The 16,232-nt window shown below is 40.1% G+C and overlaps 1 protein-coding gene across 8 annotated transcripts in view; it reads left to right on the forward strand.

Annotated features, from left to right (window-relative positions):
* Depdc5 (DEP domain containing 5, GATOR1 subcomplex subunit) overlaps positions 1 to 16,232 on the forward strand; it is a 134,850-nt gene that overhangs the window by 103,315 nt on the left and 15,303 nt on the right. For all 8 annotated transcript variants that reach the window (XM_048798292.1, XM_048798285.1, XM_048798286.1 and 5 more), the window contains 5 exons: positions 3,352 to 3,506; positions 6,222 to 6,299; positions 6,768 to 6,900; positions 9,279 to 9,387; positions 10,992 to 11,219. In XM_048798292.1, coding sequence (XP_048654249.1) covers positions 3,352 to 3,506; positions 6,222 to 6,299; positions 6,768 to 6,900; positions 9,279 to 9,387; positions 10,992 to 11,219 — 703 coding nt within the window. The remainder of the gene's footprint in view (positions 1 to 3,351; positions 3,507 to 6,221; positions 6,300 to 6,767; positions 6,901 to 9,278; positions 9,388 to 10,991; positions 11,220 to 16,232) is intronic.

Raw genomic sequence — 16,232 nt, forward strand, 5'->3', positions numbered from 1 at the left:
GTGACCATTTCTTAGTCTTTCTTTGTTTTGTGGGTTTTTTTTTTTTTTTTGTGTGTGTGTGTGTTAGTGTTTGAACCTAGGGTCTCATATGTATTAAGTATGTGCTGTACCCAACCTCATTTCCTTGTTTTTTTTTTTTTTTTTTTTTTTTTAATGACCTTAATAGTCTTGAGGAGTCCTGGCCAGGGTATCCTGTAAAATGTCCTCAGATTTGGGTTTGACTGGTATTTTTTCTCATGGTTACAATGGAGTGGTACCTCAGAGGTGAGTTGCCCTTCTCATTATGTCATATTGGGATAGATGAGACCTGCAGGACATGCCTGTGATGGTAACCTTCATCATTTGGTCATATTGTATTTGCCAGCTATCTCCACTGTGAATTTACTTTTTCCCTCTTTTATGCTCTACTGTTTGCAAGCAAGTCACTAAATTTAGCTAACAGTAAAGAAGATAAGGGGAATATCTATATATGTTAAATGGAACCTCTGTAAGGAAGATTTTGGGTGGGGATATTAAGATGAAACACATCATAGATTAATATCATCCTTTTTGACTGTTTGCTAGGTTTCTACCTGTGGTGACTACCATTCTGTTTATCCTGCCTTTTCTTTTTGTTTACCATTAGTCTTATTTCAAACATTTACTCCATGTGGATTATGGAACTAAATGCAACCTCCAGAATAAAAATGTGCCTACATGGGGAAAATTCAGGAAATCAAAAAATAAGATAGGATTCAATATAAGGACTTATAATTAGCACTTTATGTTACATTTAGCTCTGAACTTTTATTTTTTGGAACTAGGGATTGAACCCAGCACTTAACCACTGAACCACATCCCCAGCCTCTGCTCCCCACTCCCTTTTTTTTTCATTTTTATAATTTTGAGACAGAGTCACATTAAGTTGCTGAGACTGGCTTTGAAAATTGCTATCCTCCTGCCTCAGCCTCCCAAGCCTCTGGGATTATAGGCGTGTGTCACTGTGCCTGAGTGGTCAGAAGATAAAGACAAACCAATTCTTCAGGAGAAGCATAACTTTTCCTCTTATTAATATCTGAGGAAAATATGCAGCTTCATTAAAGGCAGATTGTGTGTGATGTAGAACAGGGATCAGGCAACTATGGGGCAAATTTGGCCCACCATCTTGCTTTTGTAAATAAAGTTTTATTGGAATGGAGCCGTGCCCATTAATTTACATATCGTCTGTGACTGCTTTGGTGCTTGTGTAAAGTTGAATAGTTGTATGAGAGACCAGGTGGCCCTCAAAACCTAGTATGTTTACTATCTGGTCCTTTATAGAAAATGTTTGCCAACTTACGATTTAGAGAATAACTCTTTAACCGCATCTCTACCAGAATAAAGAATCATGTACATTTGTTGCAGTATCCCTCAGTTTAGGCTGGTAGAGCAATTCTTAGGATGCACTAGAGGGGCCCAAAAGGGCCTATGAGCCAGTATTATTATGTGCATTAGAGTTAGTTCTAGTCTCCCTCAGTTAGCTTGTTATAATTTAATTTTGGTATTGTGCCTATTCCTAAGCCTTATTGGTTATGGGCTGATGGTGGCTGATAATTGCAGGATGCTTATTTTTGTACTGCTCTAGGTGTTTATGGTACCAGCAAAGACTATGTGTTTTATTTGGTTTTCTTTTAAATCATTCACTGCTGTAGAAGAGCCCAGTGATTCTTTCAGAACCAGGGACAGTTTTACCCCCCAAGGGACATTTGGTAATATCTAGAGATATTTCTATCATATCTAGGAGATGGGAAAAGATGGATGAGGTATTTCTGACATGCTGCTCAAGATCTACAGTGTATAGACAGCACTCCCCGCCCCCAGTCTTATTTGATTCCAAACGACAATAGTGCTGAGATTGAGATTGAGAAGCCCTTTATTAGGAAGAGCGATATTTATATCATCTAACAAAATATGCAGCTGGGCACAGTGGTGCACTCTTGTAATCCCAGGGAGGCTGAGAAAGGAGGACCACAAGTTGGAGGCCAGACTTAGCAATTTAGCAAGACCATTTCAAAATAACAAATAGAAAGAGCTGGTGATGTAGCTCCATTCTGGAAGTAGTACCCAAGAATCACAAATTAAGAACCTTATATTTTTCCAGAGTGCCCTGTAAGGCTTATTTATTACATTTGCTATGGGATGCAACCTTTGATGAATGTTGTAGGGATTCTAGGTGAGCAGGGCATAGATGTGTGCTGTAGGACCTTTAAAGGAGGTGAGATAGGTATAATGTTACTGTGTGAAGCAAAACCTGGCAGCTATCAGGAGAGATTCATAGAGGTGGAGTGCTTCAGCCTGGGGTGGAATGAATCATGAAATAATTTACTAAGGGCTCAGCATTTAAAATGGCCTTTCAAGATGATGGGCTTTTAGCTAGTGGTTGTGGAGAGAGGAATCTCAGGGCAACAGAACACACATACAGGATTATATAAGCAGATTCTGATTTGGCTGGAAATGTAGATGTCAGTTGGTATGGCAGGGTCACAGGTCAGGCAAATGTACAGAACCCTCAATGGCCTAGGAGTTGGTTCTCAATGGTATAGCTCATAGAAAGATACAAAATTTTAGAGTAATAAAATAATGAGGTAGATTCTGTTCTTACAGAAGATTCAAATGAAAGTGGCTTCCAGTTAAGAGTTTTCAGGGGAAAGGCTGAAATTATGGAGCTAGTTAAGAGACTGGTCCAGCCCTCCTTGATCAGAGGAAGGGTGAGCCTGATTTAGAAGTGCATGCGAATCTCTAAAGGGAAGAAGGGAGCTGTCAGATGCCTCTTAGGTTTGAACCTGGGCAATCAGAAGGCTGAGTGTATTGCTATAGATACAGGAAAGGACTGGGGTAGAGTGGGGGAGTCATAGTAGATGGAGAGGTTCACCCAGTTGTCTTTAAATGTTTTTTCTTCCCCTCCTCCAAGTGTTATAAGGAATGATTCTGACTTCTCTTCTGTCTATATGGAGGGAGGGGTTTCTTTAGTGTAAATCTTGTCTGAGTTGGGTGCTGAAGTAATTTCTTTGGTTCTGAGGATTTGGAGAGTGGGAATTTCCATTTGCTGTAGCAGAAGGCAGGGCACACAGCACTAGGTGTGGTCTCTAGACTGCTTTCACTCTTCTATCAGGTCCCTGTGGGGACTGGGAGTGAGAGGAATGGAAGACCATGTATGTAAGTAGCTTTAATGATTGCATAGGTGGTGGTGGTAGTTATTGATTTTATTTTTGTGTATATGTATGTGTGCATGTATGTATATAAATGCTTATTGAATGAATCAGCCAGCTTATTTACTAAGTTTCCCTGTTGATTTTTTGTGGATTCCAGTATTAATTTTTAAATCTTCTATAGGTATCTCTGGAACAAACTGTCATTCCGGTGTTGGATAACACCAGTTTGGGGGTAAGCACAGGTCAATCTGTGGACAGAGGCAACAGCCAGACCTTTGGGAACGCTCAGAACATAGGAGAACAGGCCTTTCCATCTGCAAACTCTAGTGACAGCAGGTGAGATTCGGAACAGCCAAACTTGTTCTCGTGGGATGAGGACAGTCTAACCTTATCCTTAAGGACTATGGAGGATGGGATTCTAAAGCTTTGGGCCAAGATCTTTTTTTTTTTTTGGTGGTGGTGGTGGCAGTGGGGGTGTCGGGAATCATACTCACTTTATGCATGGCAGGTGTACTCTCTACCACTGAACTACAGATTCAGCCAGGGCCAGGTTCTGACTGTCACAAATCAAATGAGATGCTCATAAGTCATTGCTTACCCATACCTGTGTGATGGGGCTAATGATCTATGCCCTGCCTTTCTCACAGGATAGTTCCCTCAGAGACATAGAAATGTGTCAGACATTATGCAAGAGTACAGGGCTTGAGAAAGGGGGTCTAGACAAATCTCTTGGTCACCACTACCCTGGTGGCATGATACTGTGCGTGAGATAACATGTAGTCAGTAAGAAAATGAATGAACAATAAGTGAGTCACTCATTGTGGCCAAACATGGCTGTTTTTTTCCTATTCCTGAGTATCCAGAAGAATAAGAAGAAGCTTTCTGTATCTTATTTGCTTGAGCAAGTACCCCTGCTTTAAAAAAAATGAATTATTTATGTATGTATGTATGTTCGTGTATTTGCAATGCTTGGGATTGATCCCAGTGCATCCTGCATGCTAGGTGAACACTCTACCACTGAGTTACATCCCCAGCCCTTTTAATTTTGTGATAGGGTTTGCTAAGTTGTCATTTGGAGTCCTCCTGCTTCAAGCCTTCTTGACTAGCTGGTATTACAGGCATGTGCCAATGTACCTTGCTTAAAATATTTTAAAAAATTAATCAATGTATGATAAGTTTACATATTTATGGGGTAATGTGCCCTGGATTTTAATGCTGTTTTCAATTTTTGATAAATTTCTTATTTCCTTCCCAGCTATGTTTGTTTTATAATAATTCTGCCCAAGCTGTTCTTGTTGCCTCACTATACGGACTGTGTGGTCTTTGAATTAATGATCTAAGAAAATTTGACTTTTACACCCCTTTCCCTAATAGCAAAAGGTTCTCTGTAGTGTTTATTTGGCTGGCTCCTGCCAGCAGTCACTGTTTCCTTAATGTCATAAATTCTGTGCTGGTTTCACCTCTGCCTCATCCACTGCACTACTTTCATTCTGGCCAGTAGAGGCGATGATCAGTTCAGTCCCAGACTTCTTTACTCTCTGTCTTCTCCCAGGCCCATATCCCTGGCAAAACCAGGCTGGCTTTTTGACTGTGTCCATGGGCGAGATTGGAAGAGCTGCCCAGTGCACAGGGAATACCTCCATCTACCTCATTGTGTATGAGGGTAGAGTGGCAGGTTTGCTTCTGCTTTTAGAAGAAAAGAGGAATTAGGGATGTTTACATTGGAGGTGAGAAGACCAAAAATGACACAGCAGGCAGAATCAGGACTAATGATTGAAAATTACAGATAACAGATTCCATTTCATGTAAGGAAGTCATTAGCAATGGGTACTGCTGCATGGAGGAGCTTAGTCCTCTGCCTTTGAAGGTGTTCTTGCAGGGAGGACAACTACTTGTCCAGATTCTTGGACTCTTGAGGATCAGAAGAAAATTCTGAAGTTTTTTTAAAAGACTTTTTTCTAAACCTGAGATTTTGGAATGCTACAGTAAGTCTTAAACTTTCCAAATTGGCAAGCAGAGGAGTATGGAACAGAGGAAAAAGAGAGGTTTAAGAAACTTGAATAAGCATCCACCTAAGTCCTAGACATGACCCATTTTGCTATGATTGGAAACTGTTCAGTTGCTGAGTATGAAGCATGTTTTCAGGAACTGTCATACTATTAGGGAGAGCATGGATAGCAGGTTATAGAAACTGGATGTTGTTTCTTTTTTAAAAAATAACTTTATTTTATTTATTTATTTTTATGTGGTGCTAAGGATCAAACCCAGTGCCTCAAACAAGCCAGGTGAACATTGTACACTAATCCACAGCCCCAGCTGTGGCAGCAGGTTATAGAAAGAATCTGGATTTTGGAATATGATTGACCTGGATTCAGATCCAGACTCTGGGGCTTCTCAGCTCTTTGACTTTTACCAGTTCCTGCAACCAATCTAAGTTTCAAAGTGTTGAAGTTATCATTATTTTGTTTAGTATTGTTTTCCATATTGGGGCTTCACATATATCAGTCCTGTATTCAGTAATATACATATATTAGCCTCACAGCTACCCTGAAAGGCAGGAATAGTATTATTGCTGTTTTTCAGATTAGGAAACTAAAGTCAAGAAAAGCCAGAGGTCCTATAGCTGGGATGATACTGGGATTCTGGTTAGAATAGAGCATAGACCCCATGCTCTGACCATAACTACCTAGCACTGTGGTCAGGATGAGATAAAGTGACATGTAAAAGGCTTTTTGGACAAAACTAGACCAGTCCAAGGAGATTTCTTGGAAATGATTGGGCTTGAAACATATTATTAAATGGGGAGATATTTATTAATACATAAGACCACTTTGAATTCCTTTTATTTATTTATTTTTTTAGTGAGTATAGTCAGGAAGTAGGAAAACCTCTGAGATATCCCCAGGATACTGCTGTTCAGAATTTGCTTGAATGCCTTCCATTGTCAAGATTGCCCTAGTTTTCAGCACTTTAAAAAGTAGACCATGTTTCTAATATTTGTGCTTTTGCTCATGTGTGTGCCCTCTTGCTTTGTTATGCTCTGTGTTACAGTTCTCAGCAGCAGGCAGCAAGCTCCTTGACATCATCTTCCACCCTGGCAGAGATCCTGGAAGCCATGAAGCACCCCTCGTAAGTGGCTCATCACATATGTGGTGCGGGGGCAGGAGGTTCCTGAAGGCCTATGCCATGGCAATGCTCAGGCATTGTAGTTGGGTGGATTTGTACCTGAATCTTCTGCTTAACAGCTTTGAGACCATGGGCAAGTTACTTGACTTCTGAGCTTACGTATAAGTGGAGTTTCAAAAAGAGTGGTTAAGCACATTGTTGGAAGGATTAAATGGAATAGTTATGTGACATAGTGTAATGCCTGATAAGTAAGATGTTCTCTAAATGTCACTTCCCTTCTTCCCCTTTATCTTTTTCTCCACAACACCTTTTGTTGTCTTGTTGGGATTTCTCTCGGTCTAGGAATTACATAAAGAAATTGATTTATGGGGGTTCTCATTTCATATAGTAAATGCTTTTTCTGACTTCTCATCTTCTCTTTCTGCTTGTTGCCACTGGACACACATACATGCTGACTGCATTGGAACCCAGGACAGGAGTTCAGTTGCTCTCTGAACAGAAGGGCCTCTCGCCATGCTGCTTTATCAGTGCTGAGGTGGTGCACTGGCTGATGAACAATGTGGATGGGGTCCAGACGCAGGCAATGGCCATTGACATCATGCAGGTAAAATAGCAAGACAGGTCTTATAGAACTGTCTGTTCAGTCCCATCAGCAGGTTGGGTGAAAATCTGTTTTTAGTAAGTGTAAGGCATATATGGAGTCGATGAAAGGACAGGTTTTGCTTTGAAATATACTTTTTATCTCAACTTAAAAATCTGGCAATTATTATTATTATTTTTTTTTTTAAAGAGAGAGTGGGAGAGGGAGAGAGAGAGAGAGAGAATTTTTTTTTAATATTTATTTTTTAGTTCTTGGCGGACACAACATCTTTGTTTGTATGTGGTGCTGAGGATCGAACCCGGGCCGCACGCATGCCAGGCGAGCGTGCTACCGCTTGAGCCACATCCCCAGCCCTCTGGCAATTATTTATTAATTTAACTGAAACATTCAGAGAGGAATCTGCATTTTTGAATCTAGTAATCTCTGTGAAAGATTTTTGGAGAATATTCTTCTCCTGACCTCAAGCCCACAGTTTACCCTTGTTAATTCCTACTTATTGAAGATCTGAGCCTGAATTCAAGGCTCTCTTTCAGGGGCTTCTAGTGCCCTGTACTACTTTGTCAGAGCACTTAGCAAGCCAGAGTGAAGAATCTATATAATCTCCTGCCCAGAGAGTGTGCCACCTCTTAGTGTCCATTTGTATATCATTGGTGCCTTGTATTTTGCTTGGTACATGGTAGGCACTTAGCAGACGCTTGCTGAATTTAATTATGCTGTTCAGAACTAGAACCAAACATGAGAGGAGAGAATTGGATAAGGTTGAATGACTGAGTTGGTTCATACCATCCTGTCCATATAGAGGTCCCTACTAGAAATTGGTGGTTTGTTAAGCAACTGGATTGTCAATAAATGATTTGAATTAGCATGTGATCCTCAGCTCTTCCTTTGAGGGTCTCAATGTGCTATTTTTCATAGTCTTTCCCTAAAAACTTTATATACTTCCATCACTCTGAGAATACTATTTCTTTGTTCATATAATGAATGCTTCTGACATTTATCCATGTTGATACATATACTTCTAGTTCATTTCAGTTAAAACAAAATGAACTAGAAGTATATGTATCAACATGGATAAATGTCAGAAGCATGATGTTGATGAAAACTAATTTATAAAATGATATAGTATTATATCCTTTATTTAAAATTTCAGCTGGGTGCAGTGGTGCACGCCTATAATCCCATCTACTCAGGAGGCGAGAGGTTCATAAGTTCAAGGCCAGTTTGGGCAGCTTAGTGAAACCTTGTCTCAAAATACAGTTAAAAAAAAAAAAAGGATTGGGGATGTAGCTCAGTGGTAGAGTAGCCCAGGTTTAATCGACAGTAACATAATCAATCAATCAATCAGTGAAATTAAAAAATAAAATAAAATCCCACAAGAACACCTGTCATGTCAATACATATCCATGTAATAGCATTTTAAAAAACTTGCTTGAGAATATTGCTCTTATCATTTATTTCTGAGGAAAGAGTGGTCCATAGGTTTTTGTTTTTTTTTAAAAGTGAAAAGAACTGAAGTCAGTACAGTAATGCTCCTTCACCCCCTTATCCCAGTTTCACTTTCCAAGGTTTCGGTTAACTGTGGTCAGTTGTGGTCAAAAAATATAAATGAAAAATTCCAGAAACAAATAATTTGAGTTTTATTATAGTAAATTGTTATAATTGTTCTGTTTTATCATTATTGTTAATCACTTACTGTGCCTAATTTATATGTTAAACTTTGTCATAGATATGTATAGGAAAAAATTATATGGTTGTCCTCTAGTATCTGTGGATTGTTTCTAGGACCCCTATGGGTACCAAAATCTGTAGATGCTCAATCTTTGTATATCTTCTCATATATTTAAATCCTCTGTGGATTACTTATGATACCTAATACAATGCAAATATTTGTGCTGTATTGTTTAGGGAATAATGACAAGAAAAAGTTCATACATGATCATAAAGATGGAACTTTTTTTTCAAATATTTTTGATCCAAAGTAGGTTGAATCCACAGATTCAGAGAGCTGATTGAATATCTAGGGTTCAGTATTACCTGTCTTTTCAAGCATCCTTTGGAGGGGGTCTTAGAACATATCCCTCTCAGAAAAAGTGGGGCTACTGCATAGCAAAATGTTAAATTTGATAGAGCTGAATGGTGGTCTACATGGATTTTTTTCTATGTTTTTCTGTACGTTTGAAATATTTGATGATATACATGTAATGATATGACTTATACCAGGATAATATTTAGCACAGTACAATCTTTATGTCTAGTGGGTAGTTTGAAGATAGGGTCTCCTTAGTGCTCCTATTACTCCCTTGACTCTAGTGCACAACTGGGGACTATTCACTCTGAGAAGTCCCTTTGCAGGAACTTCAGAGTTTCATTGTCTCTCCTAGAAAATGCTGGAAGAACAGCTCATCATGCATGCATCTGGTGAAGCCTGGCGGACCTTCATCTACGGTTTCTATTTCTACAAGATAGTAATGGACAAAGAGCCCGACCGAGGTCAGAAGCAAGGCAAATGCAGTGGCCCACAGGAGTGGGTGTTTTTCTGGTGACCTACTGTTTCACTTGACAGCTTCTTGAGCTCCATGTGTGACTTTATATTCTAAGTTGACTTTTGAGCATTTGTATTTAAGCATAACCAGAGAGAAAAGTTTCTTAAGCAATAGTATGTTCTTGTTGAGGACAATGTAGGTGGAAGATAAACCTAAAAGAGGCCAAAGGACCTGGTATGAGAATTCTCATAGCATTTTTTGGTAGTTGATTTTAAATATAGCACCCTACCTCTCCACTCCTACCTGGTGCAGGTGGTTTTGATGATGACATAATGGTCTCCAATCTGTGATTTATAGCACTTTTAACTTCCTGGATTTCCAGGCTCCATATATTCTCCCAGGAAGTCTGTCAAGTCCTTACAAGTTTTTCAGGATATGTTTTAAGTATAGTCATCCTTTGGTATTAGAGTGATATTGGTTCCAGGACCCATTTTCTCCAGGATACAAGCATCTGTGGATGCTTAAGTCTTTTATATCAATGCATAGTATTTGCATATAATGTGTCTATATCCTCCTATACACTTTAAATCATCTTTAGATGACTTATGATACTTAATACAATGTAATTGCTATATTGTACTATATTATCTAAGAATAATGAAAAGAAAAATGTCTGTGTAGGTTTAGTATAGAAGCAGTTTTTTTTTCTGAATATTTTGAATATGTGATTGATTAAGTCTGTGGGTGCAGAACTCATGCATCCAGGAAGCAGATTTGTTTATTTATTTTTGTTTATTTATTTACTTTTTATGATGCTGGGGATGAACCTATGTTCTTATGCATGCTAGGCAAGTACTCTACGACTGATCCACACCCCCAGCCTTAAAAAAAAAAAAAAAAAAAAAAACATATACAAGGAAAAATAATCCCCAGAGAGAAGCAGTTTCTCATGTGGCCATGGTGAGAGCTGACTTGTTTAGTTCTGGAGGCACCCAGGACTCAGACCAGCCTCTCTTGTACATGCAGCACATGTGTGGACCTTGGCTGGAAGTGACTCCCATCCTGCAGACAGATAGTTTCTCCACTTTTAGGTCTAAAAATCATACATGAATTGATGCAGCTGGTGACACTCACTGTGCTATTTTGTCCAAGGATGTGACAGAAGTGGGAACTTTTCCCTTGTAGCCACTAGTATGTCCATTGTCACTTTTTTCCTTATAAATAATTATTTTTAAGTAAATAAGTAAACACTTATTTTTTGCCTTCAAATTGAAGGGGAGGGGGTTTACCAGTATATGCTCTGAAATTATGGGTATAAAATTGAATATAAATTACTTGTTCCAATGAAGTTCATATAACATATAATTAACCATTTTAAGGGCATTTAGTACTTGTGCAACCACCACCTCTGACTAGTCCCAGACTATTTTCATTACTGTCTAAAGATTTTCCTATTTTGGACAAATTTTATAAATGGAGTCATACAATATGTGGTTTTTATGTCCAATTTCTAGCATATGTTTTCAAGGTTCATCCATGTTGTAGCATGCATCAGTGAGAAAATAAGCATTTGTACTGAGGTATCCTTCTCTCCCTTCTGCTTTTTTTCAGTGGCCATGCAGCAACCCACTGCCACCTGGCACACTGTAGGCGTGGATGACTTTGCCAGTTTCCAGCGCAAGTGGTTTGAGGTTGCCTTTGTGGCAGAAGAGCTCTTGCACTCTGAGATTCCTGCCTTTCTCCTACCCTGGCTGCCCAGCCGGCCAGCCTCCTATGCTAGCAGGCATAGCTCCTTTAGCCGCAGTTTTGGAGGACGGAGCCAGGCAGCTGCACTTTTAGGTAAATGCTTGATCTAGCTGGATGTGGGGATGTATTGGCAGGTGCCTGGGAAAGGGTAGCAGCCAACCAGGGAATGATGCCACGTGAACCAGAATTAGACCTTTTGTTACTCCAATACTTTCCACTGTGTCTGTTGACACTGTTCTGTTTTCCACTGGCTGAGCGGATCCGGTTTGATTTTTTCCCAAGCAATAGATAGTATTTAGCACCTCTCAAATTAGAGCATGGTGCCAAATGTGCATTTATAGGAGGGAATAGAAAATGTGGCCACTTTTGGTGAGAGCCCTCAGGATATAGGGAATATAAGCTGGTGCTCTCCGCAGGTTTAGTTCCTGTCTGAGGCCTTGAAGACTAGCATCCTAGGATCTCAGAATAGGAAGAAACCTGAAAGGTTATCCATTCAAGACATTTCAGCTGATCATGAATCTTCCCTCATTCCTTCTTCCCCAAATATACTTACCACACTCAAAGATATAAATTGGAACTCTTATTCCCTTTCCATAATTCCTACAGGTCTTAAGATAGCAGTAAATACATGTTTATCAAAAGATGGTGACCTCTGATAGGAAATGGAGACCTCTGCTCTGGAGGAGAGGCCCTGTGGATTGTTTAGAGAATACATGCCCTGGGTGAAGCACCACAGAATTTATCTCTGGGTCAGATTGCAGAGATCCTGAAAACCTTTGGAAGAAAGGAAGAGCCATAATAGACCAAACTCCAGTGAAATGTTACATTCTTCTTTGCCTGTAAAAGCTCAGCTAATTAGAATTCTGATCTGGCTGGTAGGATGGAAAGGTTAATAGCCATCACAGATCCTCAGATTTGCTTAGATCTGGGTGGATGAGCCACCCTTGCTCCAATCTAAGGACAGTATCTCCATAAACCCCTGCTTATAGTACTTGGACTGATTTTAACAGGCATTGCCTCTCTCTGAACTCTTCCTCTCTAGTAAAGCATCTTCATCAAGTATCTCTGCCAGTCTCCAACAGGTAGACTCTGTCCTGTTGCAAAAGCCAATCAAAACAAAACAAAACAAAAAAATGGGAAGCTTGTATCAGATTTTCCTTTGTCCTCTCCTTTGGAACAACCCTTCTCAAGCTTACCAAGGAGCTCCACATTGCTTAATAAAGTGGCCTAGTCCTTTTGCCGCCAGTAGCATTTGTTTGATAATCTCTGACTCCTTTAAATGGTTTTCTTTATTGGTTCCCAAGGTAATTGGTACAATATGGCAGAATGTCTCCTGACATTGCTACAGTGTGCCTCTCAGCTCTCCTATTTTTGTTAGTCTCCTTTGCTGATATCTCTTCAGCAATCTGATATTTCAACATTGCAGCAGGTAGGCCTCGTTCTATAGGCTGGTAGAGCCTTCTCTGGGTCCTATCTTTATGTCTTGAAGCATCTCGTGAAGGTCAGTCAGTGTCTTTCATTATCCCAAGGTCTAATCACTGCTAAATTTTCATCTCTATCCCACACCATGCTTTCCAGTTTGAGACTCATCCATTCATCTCCTTGACTGTCAATTAGATGGCTAAAGTACATTGTTTAGAGCTCTAACTTCCCACTCCCTTGCCACCATCATCTCCTTCTCCTTTAGTCTTTCCTTGTCATTTTGGTTACTTAGGCCAGGCAGGAATCTCAGTCACTTTCCTGTTCTTTCTTTCCCACTCTACATCTAGTCCATCAGCAAGTTCTGTCTTCCTTTTATCTACCTTCAGTATTCTAAGCCACTGTCATCTCCTGCGTGTGATACTGCAATCACCTCTTGACCTTTTTTCCCCCCATTATCTGTTTTCCACACAGAATACAGAGAGACCACTTCAGATGTAAGTAGGATCATGTGTTTTTTCTAGGCAGCATTCTCTCGTGACTTTCATCTCACTGGAATTAAAAGCCAGTCTTTAGCCTCTCAGGTTCTCCCTGATGTGAGCTTCTTACTCTGCCCTATCTTCTGTGGTGGTCCTATGCACTTTGCTGACCCACATTGGCTTCTGTGCACGTAGCTCAACATGCCAAGCATATTTCTGCTTCTGGCTTTTTCCTTCTACCTGAGGCACCATTGCTCGGATAGCCTCAGGAATTCTTCCCTTCAAGTTTCTCCTTCAAGGTCACATGTGATTGAGGTCTTCCCTGATCCCCCTACAGTCTCTGGGCCCCTGACACCCAACCTTTGTCTGCTTTGCTCTTATCACCTTTGGACAGTGTGTGTGTGTGTACAGCTTGTGAGTCCTTTCAAGGATTTAAGTCCTTCCAAGGACTTAAGGTGTGTGATGAACTTCTTTTTGTTAACTGACTGTCCTCACTCCTACTTAATACATAGTTGGTTTCTGTTAATACTTGTTGAATATATGAAAAAATATTAATGTAGTTTGGCAGAATTTGGGGAAATTGAATTTTGAACATTAGATCTGGAATCGTCAAACCTGAGCAATTAGTTGCTGAATTGTCAGAAAAATAGTAGTTGTTCTGCTGTTCATTCTGATGCTACCAGCCCGGCAACAGACAAGCTGCCCATCCCCTTTCTTGTATGCATGGTCCTTCCCCTGTGAAAAGACAAGGAAATGTGTGCATGGTCCCAAACCTCTTGCTGCACTTACTACTTGTGCAGTTACTACTTCTGGAAAATGCTACCAGTGTTGTCATCTTGACATACTTAGTTTCTGGAAGCTCTGTTGACAATGTGTATTCAAATATCCTCCTTTCTGAAGTCTTCTTCTATAGGCTGGTAAAATCCTCTCCTGACTTCCATAGTCTTTTGCTCAAATTGATTCAGATTATCTCAGTTTAGCTTTGGTTCTTAGTGCTTAAAAAGAGCAGTCTATAGAAAAATAAAGTCATGTGCTCCCAAAAAAAGGAGAGTAGAGAGGAAGATAGGGTTTATGTCCAGGGCAGGAAGTTGATTGGACTGGTGTTTGCTATCTGGGGTCTGTGTATGGGCTTTAGTGAATCTGAAACTAGGCAGAATTTTGCATGTATGCTTTCTGGGGAAACATCCTTTTATTAGCAAAAGTAGCTCCCATGGTTGTTATAGTGGAATTTTATTCTTTCAGTCTCTTTGCCTATCACTTCTCTACTTCTTTTCCTTTTAAATCTGATAGCTAGTTCTATCTAGTGACAGCTCTCAGACCTTTCTGTTAAGATACGAGATGTTTCACTGCAGCATTTTTCCAGGTTAGAATATAGACTTTTACTGTGTCATTTCTTTATTTATTTTCTTGGATACTGGGGATTGAACTCAAGGGTACTCCACTACTGAGCCACATCCCCAACCCTGTTTTTATATTTTATTTAGAGACAGGGACTCACTGAATTGCTTAGCACCTTGCTTTTGCTGAGGCTGGCTTTGAATTTACAATCCTCCAGCCTCTGAGCTGCTGGGATTAGAGGCGTGTGCCACCATGCCTGGCTTGTGTCATTTATTTAAGTAACAAAGATCTATTGTGTTTATTAAATTATTGTGGTGCTGGGAAGGGAACCCAGTGCTTCACATATGCTAGGTAAGTGCTTTCCCACTGAGCTACATCTCTACCCTAAACTATTGTCTTTAAATTGGGTCATCATCAATGTTTGGATTTTTCTTCAGAAAAAAAATATTATCACTCATAATGGAAGAAAGGCCTATATATTATATGTGACCTGTTCCTTTTCCATTTGCTTTTTGTGTGTTTCTTTTGACATGTTCCTTTTTAAATACTTTTGATTCTCAATTGGCCCTTAGTAGTTGGAAATTATTTTGAAATCCTTGACATTGGCAAATGGTCCTATCTGGATTCACTCATGGTAGGTTTCACTTCCCTGTGTTGCTGAGTTGGGAAGCTACAGGGGCATCTGAGAATCTGGAAGAAGCAATGCCACATGCCTGAGCCTCTTCACAAGTCTTCTACTTGTCAGCTTTTTCTTTTTGGGGGGTACTAGGGATTGGACTCAGGGGCACTTGACTACTGAGCCACATCCCCAGCCCCATTTTGTATTTTATTTAGAGACAGGGTCTCACTGAGTTGCTTAGCACCTTGCTTTTTCTGAGGCTGGCTTTGAATTCTGAATCCTCCTGCCTCAGCCTCCCAAACCACTGGGATTATAGGCGTGTGCCACTGCGCCTGGCAGTTTTCCTTCCTTCCTTCCTTCCATCCATCCATCCATCCATTAAACACAAAGGGGTGTTTACCACTGAGTTATATCCTCAGTCCTTTTTAAATTTTTTTTTTTTTAAATTTGAGACAGATTCTTGTTGAGTTGCTGAGGCCCTCACAAAGTTGCTAATGCTGGTCTTGCCTCTTACCTCAGCCACCCAAGTTGCTGGGATTAGAGGCATGTGCCACTGTGCCCAGCTCTCTCAATCTTTTCTTGATGGCCTGCTGGATCTCAGGGTCAGGAGGGCTTATAGACTACCTGTGTCCAAACCCTATCACTTGCACCTTTTCCATAGCATTCCTGGTTGGTGGGAGCCAACTCCTTTTCGAAAATCCTTTTGATGTGGCACTCACTACTAATAACCCTCACTTCATTCTGTGATAGCTCTAGTTGTTATGCTGAATTTCAGTTCCCTTTGTGGGATTGTGTTCATTTTACTCTAGTGACACTGATCCCTTCCCTGTGTCATTAATGGCACCCTTGCTGTGACCTGGGTGAAGGATGCTAAGTCTGATCTTCCCCTGGGTTTGCATATATTTATTGGATTCCATATATCTCTATGTCCCCAAAAGGTGAATAAGTTGGTTCCCATGGAACACAAGGAATGACTTTACTGAAAGTGGTATTTTGGCTTGGCTTTTACCTTTGTCAACACTTTAACCCTGCTGGAAGCATCTATAGGTCAACCCTGAAGTATAAAACCAATGAAACATTTTTTTACCCATCTTGAGATTTGTTAAAATATATTCATACATGCACACAATAAAACAGTATAATTTGATCAGTTTCATTCCCCAGAACCTCCATTTTCCTTCCCCTTGATCCCCTTCTATTCTACTGGCCTCCCTTCTTCTTTTTTTTTTTTTAATTTGTTCTAATTAGTTG

This window comes from Marmota marmota, unplaced genomic scaffold (assembly GCF_001458135.2).
Source record: "Marmota marmota marmota unplaced genomic scaffold, marMar, whole genome shotgun sequence".
NCBI classification, from domain to species: Eukaryota; Metazoa; Chordata; class Mammalia; order Rodentia; family Sciuridae; genus Marmota; species Marmota marmota.